We start from the raw sequence: 26102 nt of genomic DNA on the forward strand, positions 1-26102 counted from the left end.
TGTGCTGTAATTGTTATATGGTTATATGAAATCTGGAGCTGAAAGATCCTGGCAAAACTTGCATTAGATGTTGGTGGGTTGGTTATTAAAAGTGTACTGTAAATGCTACTTGAGAACACTGGTGATGACACCTTCTGTCATTTTGCAGATGATTGAGAAGGGGGTGAGTAATTAGACTGAATTTACCTTACTTTTCGTAAACATTTTTGTAAGGTACTGACATGTCTCTGGCTCTTTCTGGTACCATTATAATATTGATTGCAAGAAATGAGTCTCAAGCAATCAGAATCAGATTTAATATCACCAGCGTATGTCATGAAATTTGTTGTTTTGTGGCAGCAGTACATTGCAACACAGTACACAGTAATAAAACAATAAATTACAATAAGAAGTGTAAAACAGTTCAGTAAGTAGTGCAAAAAGAGAGGGGGAAAATATTGAGTTACTTTCATGGGTTCATTGTCCTTTCAGAAATCTGATGGCGGAGGGGAAGAAGCTGTTCGAAATGTAGAGTGTGTATCACCAGGTTTCAGCAACTACTCCTTGATGGCAGCAGTGAAAAGAGGATATGCCCTGAGTGATGGGGGTCCGTAATGTCAGATGCTGCCATTTTGAAGCATTGCCTTTTGAAGGTGTCCTGGATGGTAGGGAAGCTGTTGCCCATGAGGGAGAAGGCTGACTTTACAACTTGCTGTGGCTTTTTCTGATCCTGTGCTGTGGCTCCTCCATGCCAGGCAGAGATGCAACCAGCTAGAATGCTCTCCATGGTACATTTGTAGGAATTTATAAGTGTCTTGTAAGAGAGGGAGAGCAGACGGATGTCTTGGTACATATTGGTACCAATGACATAGGAAGAAAAAGCAAAGAGGTCCTGAAGAGAGAATTTAGAGAGCTAGGCAGAAAGATGAGAAGCAGGACCACCTGGGTAGTAATTTCTAGATTGCTGCCTGTGCGAGGTGCCAGTGAGGGGAGAAACCAGATGATCTGGCAAATTAATGCGTGTCTGAGAAGCTGGTACAGAGGGCAGGGCTTCAAGTTCTTGGACCATTGGGATCTCTTCCAGGGGAGGTATGATTTGTTCAAAAGTGACAGGGTGCACCTGAACCCGAGGGATAACAATATTCTTACGACTTCTGTCTGTTCATCCACCCACTGTGGACTCAGTCTGAGATGTCCCAGACCCACCGCACCCAGGAGGCAACATACTACCCGGGAATCTCGTTCTCACCCACAGAACCTCCTGTACATTCCTCTAACTAACAAATCCCCTGTCACCACAGCGTGCCTCTTCTCCCCCCGCCCCTTCCCTTCTGAGTCACAGAGGCAGACTCAGTGTTAGAGACCTGCCCAATGTGACTTTCCTCTGTTAGGTCATCCCCACCCCAACAGTATCTAAAGTGATATACCTGTTATTGAGTGGGTTGGCCACGGGGATTCTCTGCGCTGGGTCCATTATCCCTTTCCCCTTCCTGACTGTCACACAGCTTCCAGTGTCCTGTATCTTGGGTGTAACTACCTCTCTGTCTATTCTACCTATCACCCTCATTGCCTTCCAAATGATCCGTACTTCATCCAGTTCCAGGTCAAACTCCTTATCGTGGATTGTTAGAAACTGCAACTAGCTGCACTTCTTGCAGTTTTGGTCATCAGGGAGACTGGAAGTCTCTCTGCATTCCCACATCCTGCAAGAGAAGCATTTAACTATCCTGCCTGGTATCTCCACTGTCCTAGCTGAGTAGATATAATTAAGGGAAGGGAAAAAAGACTTAACCTTGAGCTTTTCTTTTCTTTGCTTTGCTTTCTTTGACTGAAGCCTCTGTTCGCAGAAGCCTTTAAGAGCTAAAGCCTCAAAGTCACCACTCTGACTCTGTCCACTCAGACGATGGCCTCTGCACTTGCCCCACCCTCCTTTAATTTGCTGTTGCTAATTAATCCCAAATGCTGATTGGTTGCTGGTCAAAGCTTTTTTTTGACCACCATAAACCTTAATCCTCTACACCACTAGCACGTAAAGCCTTCAATACATATAATTTATATTAAAAAATAACTTACCCAGGCTACACTGATAACACCCCATACCCACCAAATCTTTTGTATTATCCACAGCAAAAGCCTATTAATAGCATAAGGTGGGATTTACGTAAAGTTGATTTTGTGGTTTCCCCTACAATCCCACCACACCCTATTCCACACACACTGGTGGAGGACTTTGTCAAATGGTGCAAGCTGAATCATCTGCAGCTCAACATCAGTAAGACAAAGGAGATGGTGATGGACCTTAGGAAGACTAAGCCTGCACTGCTCCCTGTTACAATTGATGATGAGGACCTGGATGTGGTGAGGACCTACAAGTACCTGGGGAGGTACCTGAGTGACAGACTTGAGTGGAGCACCAACACTGAGGCTGTGTACAAGAAGGGCCAGAGCCACCTCTACTCTCTGAGGAGAATGAGGTCCTTTGGAGTATGCAGGCCTCTCCTTCACATGTTCTACCAGTCTGTTGTCACCAGTACAATCTTCTATGTTCTGGTGTGCTAGAGCAATGGCATCAACACGAGTGATGACAACAGGCCCAATAAACTGATTAGGAAGGCTGGCTCAGTTATAGGAGTCAAACTAGACACACTGGAGACTGTGGTAGAACAAGGACCCTACAGAAAATCCTGGCAATTCTGGACAATGTTTCTCACCCACTGCATGCCACGTTGACTGAACAGAGAAGCACTTTCAATAATAGACTAAGGTAACTGCGCTGCTCCAAAGAGCGCTTTATGAGATCCTTCTTACCCTCAGCCATTAGGCTCTATAATGAATCAACCTATAGCTGGGGAAGTGATGACCCCACTCCTGTTAGACTGTTTAAGGGAACATTTTCTTTAATTCTTTCTTACTTCTCTTTTATTATTTGTATATCTGTATACTTGTAGTGCTACTGTGACCCTGTAATTTACTTTGGGATCAATAAAGTATCTATCTATCTATGTTTTTGACAATCAACAAGACTCCAAAGTTCACAAAACTATGACAGCTTCCAAAAGTCTTGTTTCACCTGCAGAGTCATCATAAATATTAATGTTCAGATTGTTGTTGGGATACAATCCAATATTTAGTGCAGACAAACTAGAAACAATTCCAAGCAAAACACTTCTGCAGAATAAGGATCAATTTGCCATATAGAATATTTATTTGTTATGGACTGGCTAACTCGGAGATTTACAACAAACAAGCTGATTAACAATTACAATAAACAAACAAACAAAAGCTTTAAATATGATGCAAATTTGATTGAAATTTTACAAAGTCAAATGTAAAGTTGGCACGACATATCAGACAGATAAAGCTGAGGTTGCTAAGAACTTCTGTATACTCAAGGCTAAAGGGAGCCATAGTGCAGACAGTGAAACAATCAGGTTTATTATCACTAACATGTCATGAAATTTGTTGTTTATAGCAGCAATATTATAAATTGCAAAATAAATAAATAGTGCAAAAGACAAATAATGAGGTAGTGTAAATGGGTTCATGGAATGTTCAGAATTCTGACGGTGGAGAGAAATAAGCAGGTCTTAAAATGTTGTCTGGATGTTTATGCTGCTGTACCTCCTGTCTGATGGCAGTAAGGTGAAGAGGATGTCCCAGATGATGAGGGTCTTTAATGATGGATGCCTCCTTCCTGAGGCACCGTCTCTTAAAGATGTACTCTATGTATGAAGGATGTGCCTGTGATGGAAATGACTGAGTTTACAAACCTCTGTAGCCCCATCTGTTGGAACCTCCATACCATACCAGGCTGTGATACAAGTCAGATTACTCTCCACCATACATCTGTAGAAATGTACAATACAGTATTTGGTGACATTGCAAATCTCCTCAAATACTTAATGAAGTAGAGCCGCTGACACACCTTCTTCATGAAGGCTTCAATATATTGGGCCTAGGATAGATCCCGTGAGATGTTGACACCCAGGAACCTTAAGCTGCTCAGCTCTTTCATCACAAATTTCTCAATGAGGACTAGTGTATGTTCTCCTGAATTTCCCTTCCTAAAATCCACAATCATTTCCTTGGACTTGCTGGCATTGAGTGTGAGGTTGTTGTTGCAACATCACTCAGCCAGCTTACTTATCCCAATCCTGTGCATCTCCTCGTTACAGCTGAGATCCTGCCAACAAATGTGGTGTCATCAGTGAATTTACAGATGGCATTGAGCTGTGCCTAGCCACAAGGTCATGAGTGTAGAGACAGCAGAGCAGTGGGCTAAGCACGCATCTTTGAGGTGCACCTTATTTATTGTCAGTGAGAAGGAGATAATCAACACATGTGCACCTTAAGAAGATGCTGTCAGCAGAAAACATGTTTGGATTTAAGGTACACCTTCTCCACAACATGGTCATGGTAGTCAGAAATGGCTGAACTAGACCATCAATAAAAGTTGTGCTTTATTAAGCTCCAGTGGAGTAACTCTGAGATAATTATGAACACACTGGATTTAGTTCATGACACAGCAAAGGAGTTAGAGAAGGAAGTATAGTATCAGTTTTTACATTAAGGTTATTATAATCTCTCCAATGTAATGCAGATCATTATAAAATAAGGAATTCTGTCTGCTATCACTTATTAAACCTCCATGTGTAATTCCTGCACCATCTATGATAACTCATAGGTACTGTACTAAGTGCAGACAAAATACCCATCCCTGCACCCTGCTACCTCTACCACCAAAAAGTACGAGAGTAGCAAACATGTGGGAACGCCAGGTTCTTCTCCGAGTCCCACATCATTCTGACTTGAAATTATACTGTCATTCTTTCATTATTTCTGGTGCTGAGTCCCTACTCAGTAGCACCATACGAGTACCTTTAGCAGGAGACTGTGGTGGTTCAAAATGTAAACTCCCTGCCACTTTCGCAAGAGCAATAAGGACTAAACGAACAGTCCTGACCTTGCCTGCAGTATGTTTATAACAAAAAAAAATGAAAATAATTCCCTGATAGTATTAGCCAACATTGAAATTTATTCCTGATATGATCCTTATTTCTAAATTTGGCTTGATGAGATGATAATAGAGTCTGTTTGCTATTAATGTCATCTTGCATCTCCCTAATTACATTAATAAAGGTATACTCTCTTTGATCAAATGATACAGTCTCAATTTGGAAATAGATAGTCTTAGACTCACAGACTCACTGAGCAATGAAACAGGGCCTTCAGCCCAACTCACCTAAACTGACCAACTTTGTCAGCTTTTGGACCTTATCCTGCCATTCTTCTCCTCTCCGTGCACCAAGACACAGCTTCTTCCCCCCCACTATCAGATTTCTGAATGGTGCATGAAACCATGAGCATTACTTTATTATTCCTTTTGCTGGCACTATTTATTTATTTGTAACTTATAGTAATCTCTATGCATTGCACTGTACTACTGCTACAAAACAACAGTTTTCACAACACATGTCGATGATAATAAACCTGACTCTGACTCTCATAACTGTTTAAAAGGTTTTTTTTTATATGATTCAGTATCTTAGTTGACACCCAACTTGTAGGAAAATAGATAACTTTGAAGAGATGAGTAATTAGGTTTTGTGAAAGGTGAAAACACCTAGCTAACCTACAGTGTTACCAACTTTCACAGGAAATGCATCTTTATGGTTATGAGGTGTAAGATAATAATTAATTTGAGCAGGAAGCCATTAGTATCTTAATAAAGGACTTCTCTCGGCGTTCCTTAATACAAAGAACATGAAGAAAGAGCCGAAGATAGGCTGTGTGGGCTGGTTAACTGCTATAGTTGTTTTCCTGACTCTTCAAGTGTGTAAGTGCATTGAATATAATCTGATGTTTACTGGATCTACTCTTCTGGTAACCAACTGTTCAATATTGTCATTTACTGAAGGTATCTGCACAGAAATAATTGGGGGCCGTAAAGTTAAACCACATTCAAGACCTTACATGGCATCAATCCAGACTCATAAACAACATGTTTGTGGAGGTGCTTTAATCGCGCAGAGTTGGGTTCTGACTGCAGCGCACTGCAAAGAGTAAGTGGCAAAGATTATTGAAAAAAGACCTTAATTTTCTCATGAAAAGAGTAGAATGCACAAATATTCACTTTAGAGGACAAGGTTTGTGTGAAAATCGAATGATCCTTTTACTATCCTCTTTGATATTGTTTGCTAGCTAGCTTTCAGATTTCACCTTTTCCCTCCAAATGACTATTTTAGTTGCTCTCTGGAGGATTTGAAAAGTGTCCCAATCCTCTGTCTTCCCGTTATTTCTTGTGTTATTGTATGCCCTCTCTTTTGCTTTTACATTAGCTTTGACATCCCTTGTCAGCCATGGTTGTACTGTTTCGCCATTTGAGTATTTCTTTGTTTTTGGAATGCATCTATCCTGCACCTTCCTCATTTTTCCCAAAATCCAACACTATTGCTGCTCTGCTATCATCCCTGCCACTAGCACCTTCCAATTTACTTTGGCCAACTCCTCTTTTATAGTACTGTAATTTCCTTTACTCCACTGAAATACAGCTACATCAGACTTTACCTTCTCCTTATTAAATTTCAAGTTGAACTCAATGGTATTGTAATCACTGCCTCCTAAGAGTTCTTTTGTCTGCAGTTCCCTAATCACCTCCATTTCATTAAATAACACCAGATCCAGTATAGCTGATCCCCTAGTAGGCTCATCGACAAACTGCTCTAAAAAACCATCTCGTAGGCACTCAAAAAGCTCACATCCTTGAGATCCATTTCCAACCTGATTTTCCCAATCGACCTGCATGTTGAAATCTCCATTGACTATCATAACATTGTCCATTTGACTCGCCTTTGTTTTTCTAGTTGTAATCTGTGGTCCACCTCCCAGCTACGTTGGGAGGCCTGTATATAACTACCATAAGGGTCCTTTTACCCTTGCAGTTTCTGAATTCAGCCCACAAGGATTCAACATCTTCCAATCCTATGTCACATCTTCCTACTGATTTGATGCCATTCTTTACCAGCAGAGCCACGCCACCCCCTCTGCCTACCTTCTTACCCTTCGAATACAATGTGTAACCTTGGACATTTAGCTCCCAACTACAACCATCCTTCAGCCATGATTCAGTGATGGCTACAACATCATACCTGGTAATCTATAACAGTGCAACAAGATCATCCACCTTATTTCTTGTACTCTGTGCATTAAGATATAACACTTTGAGTACTGTGTTTGTTATCCTTATTGATTTTGCATCTGTAATGCACTGATACTCACCCTGCTGCCTGCAGTTATGTTCTATCATCTGCCTGCCCTTCCTGACAATCTGACTACATGCTATCTTTGCTTTTTTACCATCTGTCCTATCTTTAGTCCTTTCACTCTAGTTCCCACCCCCCTGTCAAATTAGTTTAAACCCTCCCCAACAGCTCCAATGAACCAGCCCGCAAGAATATTTGTTCCCCTTGGGATCAGGTGCAACCCGTCACTTTTGATTAGGTCATACCTCCCCTAGAAGAGATCCTAATGATTCAAGAACCTGAAGCCCTGTCCCCTGCACCAGCCTCTCAGTCACGCAATAATTTGCCAAATTGTCCAACTCCTACCCTCACTGGCACATGGGACAGGCAGTAATCCAGAAATTACTACCAAGGAGGTCCCCCTTCTCAGTTTTCTACCTAGCCCTCTAAACACTTTTTTCAGGAACTCTTTGCTTTTTCTTCCTATGTCATTGTTACCAATATGCACCAAGACATCTGACTGCTCTCCCTCCCCCTCCAAAATGTTGTGGACACGATCTGAGATGTCCCTGTCCCACAGATGCTGCCTGACCTGCTGAGTTCCTCCAGCATTTTGTTTGTGTTACTTTGGAGTTCCAGCATTTGCAGAATTTCTTGTGTTCAAGGTGAGTAGGACAGTGGATTTTAGCTAGTTAGAGAGCTAGTTATGTGGATTCAGTATTGGTTTGGAGGGAGGAAGCGGAGGGAGAAAGCAAAGGGTGGTGATTGAAGATTGTTTCTCAAAATGGAGGACAGTGACTATTGGTGTGCCAGAGGTGTCATTGTTGGGACTCTTGTTGTTTGTTATTTATATGAATGATTTGAATGTGAGTGCACAAGGCTTCATCAGTAAGCTTACAGATAACATGAATTTAGGAGGCGTTGTTGACTGTGAAGAAGGTTATCTTGGATTAAAGTAGGATCTTTTATTTTGGATTAAAGTAGAGACGTGAGCCAAGGAGTGGCAAATGGATTTCAATACAGATAAGCGTGAGGTGATGCATTTTGGAAAGTAAAACTAGTGTGAGACTTATAATGTGAATGATAGGGCCCTGCAAAGTATAATGGAACAGAGGGACTTGGAAGTACAAATACATAGTCTGTTGAAATTGTTGTCACAGGTAGACAGGGTGGTGAAAAGGGCATTTAGCATGCTGTCCTTCATCAGTCAGGGATTGAGTATAGGAGATGGGACATTATGTTGCAATTGGATAAGCTATAGGGGAGGTCCATAAGACCATAAAACATAGGAGAAGAATTAGGCCATTCAACCCAATGAGTCTCCTCCGCCATTCCATCATGGCTGATCCTGGATCCCACTCAACCCCATTCACTTGCCTTCTCACCATATCCTTTGATGTCCTGACCAATCAAGAAACTATCAACTTCCGCCTTAAATATATGCACGGACTTGGCCTTCACTGCAGTCTGTGGCAGAGCATTCCACAGATTCGCTGCTCTCTGGCTAAAAAAAAAAAATTCCTCCTTACCTTTGTTCTAAAGGGTCACCCCTCAATTTTGAAGCTGTGCCCTCCAGTTCTTCTCCATATCCACCCTATCTAGTTCTTTCAACATTCGGTAGGTTTCAATGAGATTCCCCCTAAGTTCTTCTTCTGAGTTCCAGTGAGTAGCCCAAAGCTACCAAATGCTCCTCATATGTTAACCCCTTCATTCCTTGTGAACCTCCTCTGGAATCTGTCCAATGACAACATGTTCTTTCTGAGATATAGGGCTGAAAACTGTTGACAATATTTTAAATGAGGCCTGACTTGTGTCTTATAAAGGGTCAGCATTATTTCCTTGCTTTTATATTCTATTCCCCTTGAAATAAATGCCAATGTTGCATTTGCCTTCTTTACCACGGACTCAATATGTAAATTAACCTTCTGGAAGTCTTGCATGGAGGACTGCTAAGTCCCTGTGCACCTCCGATGTTTGAATTTTCTCCCCATTTAGATGATAGACAGCACTATTGTTCTTTTTACCAAAATGCATTATCATCCATTTCCCAACACTGTATTCCATCTGCCATTTTTTTGCCCATTCTTCTAATTTGTCTAAGTCCTGCTGCAATCACATTGCTTCCTCAGCACTAACTACCCTTCCACCTATCTGTGTACCATCCACAAACTTTGCCACAAAGCCATCAATTCCATTATCTAAATCATTGACAAACAATGTGAAAAGCAGTGGTCCCAATACTAACCCCTGAGGAACACCAGTAGTCACCGTCAGCCAACCAGAAAAGGCCCACTTTATTCCCACTTGCTGCCTCCTTCCTGTCAGCTATTCCACTATCCCTGCCAGTATCTTTCCTGTAATACCATAGGATTTTATCTTGTTTAGCAGCCTCATCTATGGCACCTTGTCAAACGCCTTCTGAAAATCTGAGTAAATGACATCCATAGCCTTTCCTTTGTCCACCCTGCTTGTTACTTCCTCGAAGAACTCTAACAGATTTGTCAAGCAAGATTTCCTTTACAGAAACCATGCCAACTTTGACTTATTTCGTCATTAGTCTCCAAGTACCTCAAAACCTCATCCTTTAGAATAGACTCCAAAACTTTCCCAACTACTGAGGTTAGGCTAACTAGCCTAAAATTTTGTTTCTTTTGCCTTCCTCCCTTATTAAAGAGTGGAGTGACATTTGCAATTTTCCAGTCCTCTGGGACCATGCCAAAATCAAGTGATTCTTGAAAAATCATGACCAATGTATCAATTATCTCTTCAGCAACCTTTCTCAGGACTCTGGGATGTAGTCCATCTGGCCCAGGTGGCATCTACCTTAAGACCTTTGAGTTTGCCTAACACTTTTTCCTTTGTAATAGCAATGGTGCTCACTCCTGCTCCCTGACACTCACAGACCTCTGTCACACTGCTAGTGTCTTCCACAGTGAAGACAGATGCAAAGTACCCATTAAGTTCATCTGCCATTTCTTGGTCCCCATTACTACCTCACCAGTGTCATTTTGCAGTGGTCCAATACCAACTCTCACCTCCCTTTTACTCTTTACATAACTGAAAAAACTTTTGCTATCCTGCTTTATATTATTGGCAGTCTGCCCTCTTATTTCATCTTTTCCCTTCTTACAGCTTTTTAGTTGCCTTTTGCTGGATTTTAAAAGCTTCCCAATCATCCAACTTCCCATTCACTTTTGCTACCTTATATGCCCTTTCCTTGGCTTTTATGCAGTACTTAATTTCCTTTGTTAGCCGCAGTTGCCTTGCCATTTAAGAACTTTTTCCTCTGTGGGACATATTTATGCCTTGTGAACTATTCCCAGAAACGTCAGCCACCTCTGTTCTGCCATCATCCTCGCCAGTATCTCTCTCTAATCCACCTGGGTAAGCTCCTCTCTCATGTCTCTGTAATTCCCTTTATTCCATTGTGATACAGATACATGTGAGTTGTGCTTCTTCCTCTCAAACTGCAGTGTGAATTCATTCATATTATGATCATTTTCTCCTAAGGGTTCCTTTATGTTAGGCTCCCTAATAAGATCTTGGTTATTACACAATACCCAATCTAGGCTAGCCTTTCCCTGAGTAGGCTCAAGCACAAACTACTCTAAAAAGCCATCTCGTAGGCTTTCAACAAATTCTCTCTCTTGCAATCTGACACCAACCTGATTTTCCCAATCCCCTTGCATATTGAAGTTCTCCATTACAATTGTGTTATTACCCTTATTACATGTCTTTTCCAGTTCCCGTTGTAATTTCAAACGTACATCTTCGCTACTATTTGGAGGCTTATGTATGATTCCCATAATGATTTTTTTTACCCTTGCAATTTCTTAACTCCACCGACAAAAATTCAACATTTTATGACCCTATGTCACCTCCTTATAAGGTTGTAATTCCATCTCTTACCAACAAAGCCACACCAGAGCCTATGCCTTCCTGCCTGTCCTTTTGCTACAAAGTATATCTAGGTCGCATATGGAATACTGCGTACGGTTTTGGTCACCCTGTTGCAGAAAAGACGTGTTTAAATTGGAAAGAGTGAAGAAAAGTTTGATGAGAATATTGTCAGGACTAGAGGAACAGAGTTAAATGGAGGGGTTAACCAGCCTAGGTCTTTATTTCTCGGAAACAGGAGAATGAAGGGTGACTTAATTTAAAATTATGAGAAACATAAATAAGGTGGATGGGTTAGGGAGACTAAAATAAGGAGGCATAGATTTAGGTTGAAAGGGGAAAGATTTAAAAGGGACCTCAGGGGCAACCTTTTCACAGAGAGGATGGTGACGGTATGGAACAAGTTGCCAGAAGAAGTGAATGAGACAAAGTGCAATAATATCATTTAAGAAACTCTTGGGTAGGGACTTTGAGAGATGGGGTTTAGAAGGATATGGATGAAACACAGGAAGATGGGACTAGCTGGGAGGGCAGCATGTTCAGCATGGGTTCACTGGGCCAAATGGCCTGTATCTGTGCTTTATTTCTCTATGATTCTATGACTACATTTAGAGAAGTACAGTAGTGCAAATAGAAGTAAATAATTATGATCTACTTGTTATAGAAGTATGCTGTTGTTCCTTCTTACATCTTGAGGCACATCGGGCAGCAAAGTTGCCATTTCTTTAATATTTTTGTCTGTTTTTAACATTTTTGCCGGCCAGTGGCATGGTGCCATCTGCATAGCAAACAATTTTGAATCAATTTCTCAGAGGCTGACTGTCAAGTTAGCAACCCAGCATCGTAAACAGAAACATGGTTTCAGAAATTATTCAGAAAGTTGATAGCTAAATGATCAAGGAAGTTCAGACAAACAGGTTGTATAGCATTACTATTATGGGATGAGATCATGTCAGTCTTAAGAACAATTTTGGCTTGGCACATTGTGATTTAGAATGAGAATTAGTATGATCAAAGTTAATGAAAAGCAAAGGGGAGAGAACATCAGTAGGAATGATTTACGGGTCACCAAATATTATTTGTATTACTGGGCATGGCCAAGATCAGAAAAGTAGAGGTGTGTAGGTCAAAGGTAATACAGTAATCCTGAGAGATTTCAACTTCACATAGATCAAATTTCTGTAATGGGTTGGGAGATAATTCATGGAACTCTAATTAAATATGTTTAGAAAACAACCTGGGAAAAATGAGGTATTTTAGACCCCGTACAATGAGAAAGGGTTAACTAATATCTTCTTGTCAGGGAAAGGATAACCATGGTATGATAGAACTGAATGTGATGCAGTTTAACTGGAAGTTAAATTTAAGCAAAGGCTTTAAAAAATGGCTTTGATGTGAGGCTCTACGTTCATTACACTCAGGGAAGGCTCCAGGATTTTCTGGAGAATTTTATAAGGCTTTTTCTTCATTAATTATACCTCAGTTACACTTAGTCTTTTTGGATTCTTTCAAATTGGGTAGTATGCCTCAATCTTTTTATGAAGCTTCTGATACGCTTATCCTAAAAAAAGAACAAGGATCCAACCGAATGCTCTTCATATAGGCCAATTTCACTAGTTAATGTAGATAGTAAAATTCTTTCTAAAGTTCTGACTCGTAGGATTGAAAATATTTTACCTATTATTTCAGACTGGATTTATTAAAAATCGATATTCCCATTTTAATATATGCCGTGTATTAAATGTTATTTACTCTCCTTCTCAGGAGAGATTGGAATATGTGATATCCTTAGACGCTGAGAAGGCCTTCGTTCGGGTTGAATGGAATTATTTATTTAAAACCTTAGAAAAAATGTAATTTTGGACCAGATTTAATTCAATGGATTAAATTGCTTTATTTATCTACTTCTGCTCGAGTTCTTACTAATTTTCAAAATTCTAAACCATTAAAACTTCACTGTGGAACTCGACAAGGCTGTCCGTTGAGTCCTTTGCTTTTTGATTTAGCTTTAGAATGCTGTGCTATTGCTTTTCGAGAATCTAATGATATCTGTGGTATTTTAAGGAGAGGTATCATCCACAAAATCTCACTTTACGCTGATGATATATTGTTTTTTATCTCTAATGCTGAGATTTCGTTACCCTGTGTACTTTCTTTACTCTCCTGTTTTAGCCAGTTTTCAGGATATAAAGTGAACCTACATAAGAGTGAATTATTTCCTTTAAATAATTTGGTACCAATTAATACTAATCTTCCTTTTAAAATTGTAAGGAATCAATTTACTTATTTGAGTGTAACAATCACTAAGAATTACAAATACTTGTTTAAAGAAAACTTTCTTACTTTATTGAACCATGTAAAAAAGATATTATTAAATTGGTCTTCTCTTTCAATATCATGGATTGGATGAATTAATTCTATTAAAATGAATATTCTACCTAAATTTATATAGTTTTTACAGGCTTTACCCATTTTTATTTCTAAATCCTTTTTTGACTCTCTTGAATCTATTTTATCCTCCTATATATGGAAAAATAAATGTCTGCATTTAAATAAAGTTCATCTTCAAAAACTTAAAAAGTCTGGAGGTTTAGCCTTACATAATTTTAGGTTTTATTACTGGGCAGTTAATATACGATATCTTACGTTTTGGATATATATTAATCGTGCAGACTGTCCGGTATGGGTTTCTTTAGAAGCTAATTCTGTTAATAAATTTTCTATTATTTCTCTTCTTGGATCCTCACTTCCTTTATTTGTAAGTAAACTAACTAATAATTTAATAGTTAAACATACTCTGAGGATCTGGATACAATTTAGAAAACATTTTGGTGTATTGAGATTTTCCCTTTCTAGTCCCATTTATTCTAATTTTTTTAAAGCTCTCCATGATTGATTTAGTTTTTAAAGAATGGTACAGGTTTGGTATTAAATGTTTTTGGGATCTGTTTGTTGGAGGGAATCTTTTTTCATTTGAGCAATTGTCAGCTAAATATAGCCTATCCAAAACTTACTTTTTCAGATATCTGCAAATTAGAGACTTTCTAAGGTCTCAATTATGCACATTTCCTGTACGCTCAGATAAGAACTTACTAGATGTAATTTTTAATTTGACACATTTTTATAATGGTTCAATATCTAATATTTATGGCATGTTACTGGAGAGGAGGAATGTTCCTTTAGACAAAATTAAGAATCTCTGGGAACAAGATTTACAGACATCAATACCTGAGGAAACTTGGAATGAATTTTTAAACTAGTTAATACGTCATCGCTATGTGTTCGCCATTCCCTCATACAATTTAAAGTGGTACATAGAGTCCATATGACTAAAGATAAGTTATCTTGTTTTTATTTGGATATATCTCCCTACTGTGACAGACGCAATAATGAAGAAGCTTCATTAATTCATATGTTTTGAACTTGTCCATGTCTTGAAAAATCTTGGAAGGAAGTTTTTCAAACTTTTCCTTCACCTTCCAAAGTCAATTTTAAGCCTAGTTCTCTGATGGCCCTATTTGGTATTGTTGCAGGACAAGATATTAAGTTGAAGACATCTGATTTATATATTTTGGTCTTTCGCTCTCTTATAGCTATTTGTTTAAATGGAAAGATGTTTCTCCTCCTACTCATGCTCAATGGTTATGCGATGGTATGTCATGCTTAGATTTAGAGAAGATTTGTTCTTCAATTTCTGAATCTCGTCAAGACTTTCTAACATTGTGGGCACCCTTTCTGAATGACTTTCAAAACCCTCAATTCGTTGTTTAAATTTAGATGTTGGCTACTATTAATTTTTATTATACGAGAAAGTATTTTACCTTTTTTTCTCCTTAATAAACAGCTTCAGTCTTGGTAGGGGTTAGACTTTTTTTATAAAAAATTAGTATATTTCAATATAACTTTGACTAACCTACATGAATATGGGGTAATGAGATTGTTATTATGAATAGATATAATGTAATTGGTAGTTTTTTTTTGACCTTTATATATACTTTCTTGTACTCTGTATTCTTCTATGTAGAAACTAATAAAAATATTAAAAGAAATGGCAGGATTCATCTACCACCTTGTACTTCTTCCTCCCTCCCCCACCTTCTTGCTTTGACCCCATCATCTTTTCCAGTCCTGATGGAAGATCTCAGCCAGAAACATCGACTGCTTACTGAGATTGCTGAGTTACTCCAGTATTCTGTGTAACTTGCCTGGGTTTCCAGCATGTGCAGATTTTCTCTTGTTTGTAATGTAGTTTTTGCAGGAAATAAGGACTCAGTGGCCACTTTCATAGGTACACCTGTACACCTGCCTTTAATGCAAATATCTAATCAGCAACTCAATGTGTAACAGCATATAGACATGGTCAAGCGGTTTAGTTGTTCAGACAAAACATCAGATTTGGGAAGAAGTGTGATCTAAGTGACGTTGACTGTAGAACGATTATTGGTGCCAGAAAGGGTGGTTTGCGTACCTCAGAAAGTGCTGTGATTTTCACACACAACAGTCTCTACAATTTACAAAGAAGTGTGTGAAAAACAATTAAACATTCAGTGAGTGACAGTCTGTGGGTGAAAAAACGTCAGAGGAGATTGGCCAGACTGATTCAAGCTGACCGAAAGGTGTCTACAATTCAAATAACCACACATTACAACAGAGGTGTGCAGAAGGGCAACTCTGAATGCACAACACATTGAACCTTTAAGTGAATGGGCTACAGCAGCAGAAGACCATGAACGTACTCAGCAAAGGTTTGATATCGACAAAGGCATGACAGAAAATGAGGGTAAACTGACGAAATATAAAATGAATGTAGGAACTTAGTTACATTAAATTAAAATGCAAAAGGCATTATGAGTCCTTTATAGACAGGTGACAGGAGAATTTATAATGGAAAATAAGTAATTGGCAGAGAAACTGAACAATTACTGTGAATCTGTCTTCAGGAAAGATGATACTAAAATCTTCCAGAAATACCAGAGAATGAAGGTCAAATGAGAACAAAGAACTGAAGGAAATAAGTGCAATTAAAAGAAAGTAAGAGGGAAGTTTGTCTGCTTTATGATTTTGTAAATCGGTATTTCGTGCTCGTGGATAACATGATAAATAAAGGTACAATGTCCTGAAACTATTGTTTTTCAAATGTTTTCTGGAATCTTTAATAACTGAATCATCTTTCCAATCACAGGTTTTGTCAAATAAAATATTGTAGAGTGGTCCTTGGAGTAGATTTGCTTTCTAAGAAACAAAAAGGGAGGATGACAATAGCAATAAGGAAGATGATTCCTCACCCAGAGTTTAACTCAAAAACTCCAGAAAATGACATCATGCTGGTTCAGGTACTAAATATATGTTCTCAAGATCACTTAAAGGCCAATTCCACAGTCCTGTGCTGCAATCATGCATTTGCTCAGAGCTGTTGTATGTTAATTTCAAAGGCATATCTGTAATCCTTTGTTTTAATTTGTTGATTCATCTGTTGAAAGTGTAGCTACTAATGCTGGCATTCTTGTCCATTTCTAATTGTCCTTAAACTGAGGGGGTGGAGTCAGCCTCATTGGTGGGTTTGGAGTCATGTTAAGGGCCAGTCCAGGTAAGGCTGGCAGATTTCCTTTCCTGACGGACATTGGTTGAAACATGTATATTTCTAAACAATCAGAAGCTATCTGTAATTCCACATGCACCTAATTATTTTAATTTATTTCCATTACCTTCTGTGGTGGGATTCAAACTCTTGTCCCTGGATTTTTGTCCTTCTGGAACCTAGACCTCTGGCTTCTGAACCTGGCAATTTTGTGCCAAATGTGACTGGTTTCCAACAGGTTTTCTGCTGTCTTGATAAATTCTAATGATTGCAGTTGTATTTTTTTCTACTCTACTTTCTTATTGTAGTGATGTTTGGAGGATGAACTAGCAGGAGCCTCGTCTTTGCCTCAAATCCTGCCAGGTCACGGAAGATGTCTGTTCACTTCATTGTTCCTTTGACAATTCATGGAATCATTACATCATACAACACAGATGCAGGCCCCTCTGCCCCCTGAGTTCATGGCAGCCATCAGCACCCACATATAGAAATCCTTCACTAATCCTGTTTAATTTGCTGCATATTAGCTGCACCGCAGTGACTTCATTTTGTTAGGGAAATACCATTAGTCCCAGTCTGCACTCTCTCCATACACTAATCAACATTTCCCTCAGCTATATAGAGAATGATCATTCAAAGGTGACTGTGCAATCAGTGACCGTCACACTTTCAATCCTTCAAGCCTTCTACAGTCCACTATAAATTAGTATTCTTTAGTTACTGACCCTTCCGTCACCATTTCTTGCTTTTTAATACCCACATCGAATTTCCTCTAAATAAGACCATAAGACAAAGGAGCAGAAGTCAGCCTTTCAGCCCATCGAGTCTGCTCTGCCATTTTATTATGAGCTGATCCATTCTCCCATTGTCCCACTCCCTCGCCTTCTCACCATAACTTTTGATGCCCTAGCTACTCAGATACCTATCAATCTCTGCCTTAAATACACCCAATGACTTGGCCTCCACTGCCACCCATGGCAACAAATTCCATAGATTCACCACCCTCTGACTAAAAAAATTTCTTCGCATTTCTGTTCTGAAAGGGCGCCCTTCAATCCTGAAGTCATGTCCTCTCGTACTAGACTCCCCCATCATGGGGGACAACTTTGCCACATCCACTCTGTCCATGCCTTTCAACATTCAAAATGTTTCTATGAAGTCTCCTCTCATTCCTCTAAACTCCAAGGAATACAGTCCAAGAGCGGACAAACGTTCGTCATATGTTAACTCTCTCATTCCGGGAATCATTCTAGTGAATCTTCTCTGTACCCTCTCCAATGTCAGCACATCCTTTCTTAAATAAGAAGACCAAAACTGCCCACAGTACTCCAAGTGAGGTCTCACCAGCACCTTATAGAGCCTCAACATCACATCCCCGCTCCTGTACTCTATTCCTCTAGAAATGAATGCCAACATTGCATTTGCCTTCTTCACTACTGACTCAACCTGGAGGTTAACCTTAAGGGGACCCTGTACGAGGACTCCCAAGTCCCGTTGCATCTCAGAACTTTGAATTCTCTCCCTATTTAAATAATAGTCTGCCCATTTATTTCTTCTGCCAAAGTGCATAACCATACACTTTCCAACATTGTATTTCATTTGCCACTTCTTTGCCCATTCTTCCAATCTATCCAAGTCTCTCTGCAGACTCTCTGTTTCCTCAGCACTACTGGCCCCTCCGCCTATCTTCGTATCATCAGCAAACTTTTACAAAGCCATCTATTCCATAATCCAAATCGTTGATGTACAATGTAAAAAGAAGCGGCCCCAACACAGACCCCTGTGGAACACCACTGGTAACTGGCAGCCAACCAGAATAGGATCCCTTTATTCCCACTCTCCTTTTCCTGCCAATCAGCCAATGCTCTATCCACGTATGTAACTTTCCCGTAATTCCATGGGCTCGTATCTTGTTAAGTAGCCTCATGTGTGGCACCTTGTCAAAGGCCTTCTGAAAATCCAAATATACAACATCCACTGCATCTCCCTTGTCTAGCCTATTTGTAATATCCTCAAGAAATTGTAATAGGTGTGTCAGGCAGGATTTTTCTTTAAGGAATCCATGCTGAGCTCTGCCTATCTTGTCATATGCCTCCAGGTACTCTGTAACCTCATCCTTGACAATTGACTCCAACAGCTTCCCAACCACCGATGTCAAGCTAACAGGTCTATAATTTCCTTTTTGCTTCCTTGCCGCCTTCTTAAATAGCGGAGTGACATTTGCAATCTTCCAGTCCTCAGGAACCATGTCAGAATCTATCAACTTTTGAAAGATCATCGTAATTGTCTCCGCAATCTCCACAGCTACTTCCTTCAGAACACGAAGGTGCATTCCATCTGGTCCAGGAGATTTATCTACCCTTAGACTATTCAGCTTCTGGAGTACTTTCTCTGTCGTAATTGTGACTGCGCACACTTCTCTTCCCTGCCACCTTTGAGTGTCCAGTATACTGCTGATGTCTTCTTCAGTGAAGACTGATGCAAAATACTCGTTCAGTTCCTCCGCTATCTCCTTATCTCCCATTACCATTTCACTAGCATCAGTTTCTATCGGTCCTATATCTACTCTCACCTGTCTTTTACTCTTTACATACTTGAAAAAGCGTTTAGTATCCTCTTTGATATTATTTGCTAGCTTCCTTTCATAGTTCATCTTTTCCCTCTTAATGACCTTCTTAGTTTCCTTTTGTAAGCTTTTAAAAACTTCCCAATCTTCTGTCTTCCCACTAACTTTTGCTTCCATGTATGCACTCTCCTTTGCTTTAACTTTGGCTTTGACTTCTCGTCAGCCACGGTTGCATCCTTTTTCATTCAAAAATTTCTTCTTTTTTGGGAAGTACTTGTCTTGCACCTTCCTTACTTCTCGCATAAACTCCAGCCACTGGTGCTCTGCTGTCCTTCCTGCCAGTGTCCCTTTCCAGTCAACTTTGGCCAGTTTCTCTCTCATGCCACTATAATTCCCTTTACTCCACTGAAATACCGACACATCAGATTTCAGCTTCTCTTTTTCAAATTTCACAGTGAACTCAATCATGTTATGATCACTGCCTCCTAAGGGTTCCTTCACCTCAATCTCTTTAATCACCTCCGGTTGATTACACAATACCCAATCCAGTACAGCCGATCCCCTAGTGGGCTCAAGAACAAGCTGTTCTAAAAAGGCATCTTGCAGGTATTCTACAAATTCTCTTCCTTGAGATCCAGTGTCGACCTGATTTTCCCAATCCACTCGCATGTTAAAATCCCCCACAATTATCATAACACTGCCCTTCTGACAAGCCTTTTCTATTTCCTGTTGTAATTTGTAGTCCACATCACTGCAGCTGTTTGGAGGCCTGTACATAACTGCCATCAGGGTCCTTTTACCCCTGCGATTGCTTAGCTCAACCCATAAAGGTTCTGCACCTTCCGATCCTATGTCACCCCTTTCTAATGACTTAGTATCATTTCTTACCAATAAAGCCATGTCTCCCCCTCTGCCTACCTTCCTATCCTTCCGATACACTGTGTATCCTCGGACATTCAGCTCCCTTCTTGATCACCTCCTTGATCAGTTTCTTTAGTCTCTCTCTGGTATCACTTCACTTAGCATCTTGTGCAGTATTCAAAGTTTAAATTCCAAAGTAAATTTATTATCAAAGTACATAGATGTCACCATATACAACCCTGATATTGATTTTCTTGTAGGCGTACTCAATAAATCCATAATAGAATAATAACCATAATAAAGTTGATAGAAGTCCGCACCAACTTATGTCTTTAACTAGTACCCAAAAGGCAACAAGCTGTGTAGATACAAAAAGAACAAATAAATAAATAAATAAACAAACAAACAAACAAACAAACAAATAAATAAATAAATGGAAGAAAGAATAAGCAAGCAATAAATTTTGAGAACAGGAGACGGGGAGTCATTGAAAGTGAGTCCATAGGTTGTTGTAACAGTTCAGCGACGGGGCAAGTGAAGTTGAGTGTAATTATCCCCTCTGGTTCTAGAGCCTGAAGGTTGATGGTGAATAATAACTGTTCCTGAACCTGGTGCTGTGAGTCCTGAGGCCCCTGTATCTTCTTCCTGATGGCAACAGCAAGCAAACAGCATGACCTAGGTGGTGGCGGTCGCTGATGGTAGATGCTGCTTTCCTGTGGCAACGCTCCATGTGTACGTGTTCAATGATGGGGAGGGCTTTACCCGTGATGGACTGGGCTGTGTCTACTGCATTTTATAGGATTTTCCCTTCAGGGGCATTGGTGTTTTCATACCAGACTGTGCAGCCGCCAGCTATATACTCTCCACCACACATCTATAGGAAGTTTGTCGAGATTTTAGATGCCATGCCAAATCAGTATTGCCGAAACTTTGATGTCCTTCCTAAATTGTGATCCTATAAAGAACATAATCATAAATATCATTCCATCCATAGATTTTATAAAATTTAGCATGACTTCCTTGCTTCTGCATTCTATTACACTAATATTAAATTCAAGCATACTGCACGTTTTGTTATGAGAAGTCTTCCCAACTTGCCCTGCCACCTATAAATTATAGTCCTATACCTGACACTTTATTATACTTGCAACAGGGGCCGCCAGTGCTTGGAAACATCACAGCATTTTTCAGCTTGATGTTTATCTTTAAGTCAAAGCATGCAGTTGTAAAAACTATATCATCTTTCCTTCATCATCACTGGGTTATAATTCTGAAAGTTCTAATTTATTGACTGTAGGGAATAATTTTGCCACAAAGATCAGGTGAGCTTCAAGAAGGATATTGCCTCCAATTCCGTCTTCTGAGGAAAAATTTAACTGGCCAAATTATTCTCTAAAATATCACAAGAATCCAGCAAAAATCGGTTAAATAATCTGAAGAGCTGCTACTGCATTAGACAGCCACCTACTGGTAGATGTTCTACATGACAAGCAACATTACCGTCAAACAAAAATTGGGAAATTCACTGCATTGCAATTCATTGCCCGACCTGCTGAGTTTCTCCAGCGTGTTGTGAGTGTTGGAAGGGTTCCGGCCCGAAACGTCGACCGATCTTTTCCATGGATGCTGCCCGACCTGCTGAGTTCCTCCAGCGTGTTGCGAGTGTTGGGAAATTCACTGCACTGTGACTGGCAATTATAGAAAGGAAATGGTGTCATATATTCGATATGCACAAGCTTGTTAGTAAGAACGGTGAGATTATTTGTTCTGCTACCTATTCCATAAATATACATTGGTGTTCACTTTTGCAAGGGATTATGATGACTGGTTTTAAATATGCAAATAATACAAACCTGAATGAACTAAGTCATCCACATAAATGAATAAATTTTTTATTTAACAGAGAAAAAAGACTTGAAAAAGAATTCCAACAGAATATTTATGACAGAAATTCAGTGGAAGTTGTGAGAGAAATGGTTGGTCATTACCACTTACAAAATTTCATCAGGAGTTAAAAAAGTTTGAAAGTCATTGGATCAAGCACAGACAAGGGGATCCAACTGCAGAAATCCTTGCTGCAGAGATCACAGAATCTTTGTTTGGAACCAGAAACTCCTTTATTTTAACTCTGGCTGTTAACTCTGAGCTATTATTCTTTAATGTGACCGCTCTTCTAATATATAAACTGTTAGCTGATCTGTCATGTACCCTTCTATTTTCACTTGAATCCTTTGGAACGAGCTTCTCCTTCCATTCATTATAAAGGTAGTCTTGGTGTAATTTTAGAAGTGGAATTAAAGTTCATATCATTTTTATTTTTGATAAACTAGCTTTATAGCATCATAATGACAAAGACATCATTGGGAGATAGATGCACGGTGACTGATCAGAAATCAAATTTCTTGTACATTGAGTAAATAGAAACTTAACAGAGCTAACTGTGAATCTACATTGTGTACAAAACATGATCATAACATATGAATCCACAGTGCAAACATACAGAATTTAGCCAGTGGTAATACTTATCATAGTCTGTTTTATCTGTTCATTTGAACAGTTGGCCCGTGAAGCTGTTCTGAACAAGTACGTGTCAACATTGGAACTTCCTAAATCAGGCGCCGATGTCAAAGCTGGAACTGAGTGCAGTGTCGCAGGATGGGGAACAACTAATCCTAAAGTCCTGAAAGCATCTGATGACCTGAGGGAAGTAAATTTAACCGTCATTGATAGGGCTGTCTGCAACAGTAAAGCATACTATGATCTCAGCCCTTACATAACGAAGGACATGTTATGCGTTGGTGATGAGAAAGCTAGAAAAGATTCATGCATGGTAAGTTGGCATTTCACAACTTAAGTGAAAATTCCTGGAGTTGCAAAGTGCATTTACAGCAATGTACAGTGCTAGTTGTTTAATTAAAAGGCTTGATGGTGACTTTGAGCCTAGAAGTAATTTATATGCAGATTGCATAGCATCATCCAGCAAGTGCACCAGCTCAAGGTGGAACATTGGAACTTACTGCCTAAGTTGTCTTAAGCCTCACTGTAAATACATCTTATGGACAAATATACTAACTGGTATGAAATTGCTGCAGTTAACATAGTTTCGAATTATATTTTGACTTCATTTCTTTGTTTTCTACATCTATACTGCTGCCTTTCTATGTCTTATATCTTTGTCTTAACTCACTCCTTTCTTCTCTCTGTACTATTAAACAAATATGAAATAAGTTGCAATAGAACAAGCTGAAATAGATAAACACATCAAAAGTCATTTATGTTTTCTTTTGCTGCCCATTAATCCCCACCTCTTTCCTGGAATTGCAATACTGCAGCTGACCTGAAGCATGGCAATTTTCCTATCCTGCCCCATGAACATATTCAGGCACAGGGCAGTTCTCCACCATGGTCTAAAGCAGGGGTTCCCAACCTTTATTATGTCATAGACCCCACTTTTAACTGAGGGGTCCATGGATCCCAGATCGGGAACCCTGAGTCAAAAGGCTGGCAGTGGTGAGGAAATGAAGGGAACTACAGGCCTATGATTCTGAAACAGGCATTAGGCCTCTGACTGACAAGTTACATCAGAACGTACAGATGTGTGTTATTTATTTTTCAACAGTGGCTGTGAGCGTCTTTATTCAGTAAATAATGTTGACATATTAACAGCACATGAGCTGTGGTGAGGTATCAGTCGTGAGAGGGAGAAGGCCGAGTCTCATTGGCTTGCCGAGCGCATTCAGTGACTACAGCAACTATTCAGATGATCTGCACTGAGTCATCACCCACTCTTTGGGCCTGAATAAATAGTGGGAGCCAAGGTTAACAATAGATCTGACCCATTAAGCAAGGCGAGCTTTTATTGCAAGCTCCAGAATTGTGGCTTACTAGGCTATTGCAGTGTGCAGTTAAAAATTATCCTCATTAATGTTGGATTGGAATCACATGAAGGACAGCAGATTTCCTTCCCTAGTTTAATGATCAACCAGCATTACCAATATTTTATTCCAATTTTAAATCCTCAGGCTCTCATAGTAGAATCTGCATTGATGCCTCTGGAGAAATACGTATTATTAGCCTGGACTTCAGACCACAAGACTTCGGAGCAGAATTAGGCCATTTGGCCTATCCAAGTCTGCTCCACCATTCAACCATGGCTGATTTATTTTCCCACTCAACCCCATTCTCCTGCCTTCTCCCAGTTACCTTTGATGGCCTTACTAATCAAGAATTCTTTATCAGACATCCCACCCTGCAAAAACTCATTTCAGGGAGGTAGCACCATCAATTTGCGGGAGTCTCCCGGAACTTCTGGGAAAGGTGGGATGTCTACAATAGAGTAGCTCCTCAGCAGCTAGCCAGCTAGTTTAAATAACATTAGCTATGCTAATGAATGAATGACACCTGTTAAACTCACCTCAACATGTCTTTTACAGTCTTAACCCACCATGGGCAATAGAAAAGTCACTGTTGCAAACAGTGCAGCGAGCAACACTGTCATTATTTTGACCCCTATTAGGCAGGGGTACACTTTAGTGTAGTCTGGGGTGACGTCCGTTTTATTTTTTTCTTTTATTGGAACACTCTGCCATGGCGCTCTCTCTCTCTCATGCTCTCTCTTTCTCGTGGGTCGCTCTCGTACGCTGTCTCGCTCTCGTGGTCTCTCTCACGTTCTCTCTTGCTCTCACTCTCTCTCTCTCGCTCACTCACTCTCAAAAGATATGATTTCCGGGACATTGTACATAATTTGCCGGCATCAGGGAGCCACTATTAATATGCGGGAGACTCCCGGATCTTCCGGGAGAGGTGGGATGTCTGCTTTATCCTCCACTTTAAGTATACCCTCTGGCTGAAAAAATTCCTCCTCATGGGACATCCTCCTTTTCTGAGGCTGTCACCTCTGGTTTAGACTCTCCTAATCATGGAAACATTCTCTCCATGTAAACTCCATCAAGGCCTTTCAATATTTGGTTACTTCAATGTGATCCCCCCCTCATTCTTTTAAACTCCAACAAATTCAGGCCTCAGGATTGCTAGTCCAGTACCGAAAACAGCACTCTCACATATTGCACGTGTACTATTGAAATTCCTCTTCTCAATTACATTTTACGTATATATCCTTTCAGGGAGACTCTGGTGGGCCATTAATATGTATGAGGAGGAGCAACAAGAATGAGTATACTGGGATTGTTTCAACTGGAGGAGAGTGTGGAGCCCCGAAACAGCCTGGCATCTACACACGTTTATCAAAGAAATACCTCAGGTGGATAAGAATGATTACAAAAACGAACAACCAAAATATCACAAAGGATGTGATCTAGATGTTCAACTATACATGATTTGCAGTGTCCTTCCCCTTAATTACTTATTTGCTTTAAATAACTTTCTAAATACTTTGCATTTTTCCAAGATCTCTAATACCTGAATAAAAGATTTTCAAAGAATTATATAATGCTGAATTGTAAGGACACTAAGTACCTCTATGGGTTGGACTGATTTTGAATAAATGAAATATAGTCCTCTGGCATTATTTTTAGGACAAGAAATTTATCTCAGGGAATCTTTTTTGTTCCTTCTATGTTAATTTACAACACATTATTGAGAAATATAAATATTTTCAAACTAAATCATGAACCAAATTGCTCAAGAGAGATAGGAAAAATTGCTTCAAAGGGCTAACCTACGCGTTAGGATAGGATACCCATCTTCTGTACTGGAATTGGAATTGGTTTATTATTGTCACAATCCATTCTTGCCCTGACCGTTTGGGATCTTGAGAACCAAATTCACCAGGCCCTACAGCATGAGCCTGCTCTGGCCGACACACCTGACAACTTAACTCTGAGGCACTCCAGTGGACTCACTCCTCACCCCTCTCTGGCCAAATAGGCGCACAACTGAAAGCCCAACTGGTGGCCCATCATGATCGCAGATGCACACCAGTTCACTGCTGCCTACCCTCACTGTGCCCAGTTCAATTCCT

The 26102-nt window shown here is 39.9% G+C and overlaps 1 protein-coding gene across 2 annotated transcripts in view; it reads left to right on the forward strand.

Moving 5' to 3' along the window:
- Positions 1 to 25639, forward strand: part of LOC140194572 (granzyme K-like) — a 31431-nt gene extending 5792 nt beyond the window's left edge. The window contains exons 1-5 of one of the 2 annotated variants that reach the window (XM_072251791.1): positions 5741 to 5815; positions 5897 to 6041; positions 16300 to 16450; positions 22680 to 22952; positions 25246 to 25639. In XM_072251791.1, the coding sequence (XP_072107892.1) occupies positions 5743 to 5815; positions 5897 to 6041; positions 16300 to 16450; positions 22680 to 22952; positions 25246 to 25440 (837 nt within the window). In that variant the 5' untranslated portion in view covers positions 5741 to 5742 and the 3' untranslated portion in view covers positions 25441 to 25639. Of the gene's footprint in view, positions 1 to 5740; positions 5816 to 5896; positions 6042 to 16299; positions 16451 to 22679; positions 22953 to 25245 lie in introns of those variants that run through there. The other variant, XM_072251792.1, reaches the window with a different exon arrangement.
- Positions 25640 to 26102: the final 463 nt, after the last annotated feature.

This window comes from Mobula birostris, chromosome 3, assembly GCF_030028105.1.
Source record: "Mobula birostris isolate sMobBir1 chromosome 3, sMobBir1.hap1, whole genome shotgun sequence".
Lineage (NCBI taxonomy): Eukaryota > Metazoa > Chordata > Chondrichthyes > Myliobatiformes > Myliobatidae > Mobula > Mobula birostris.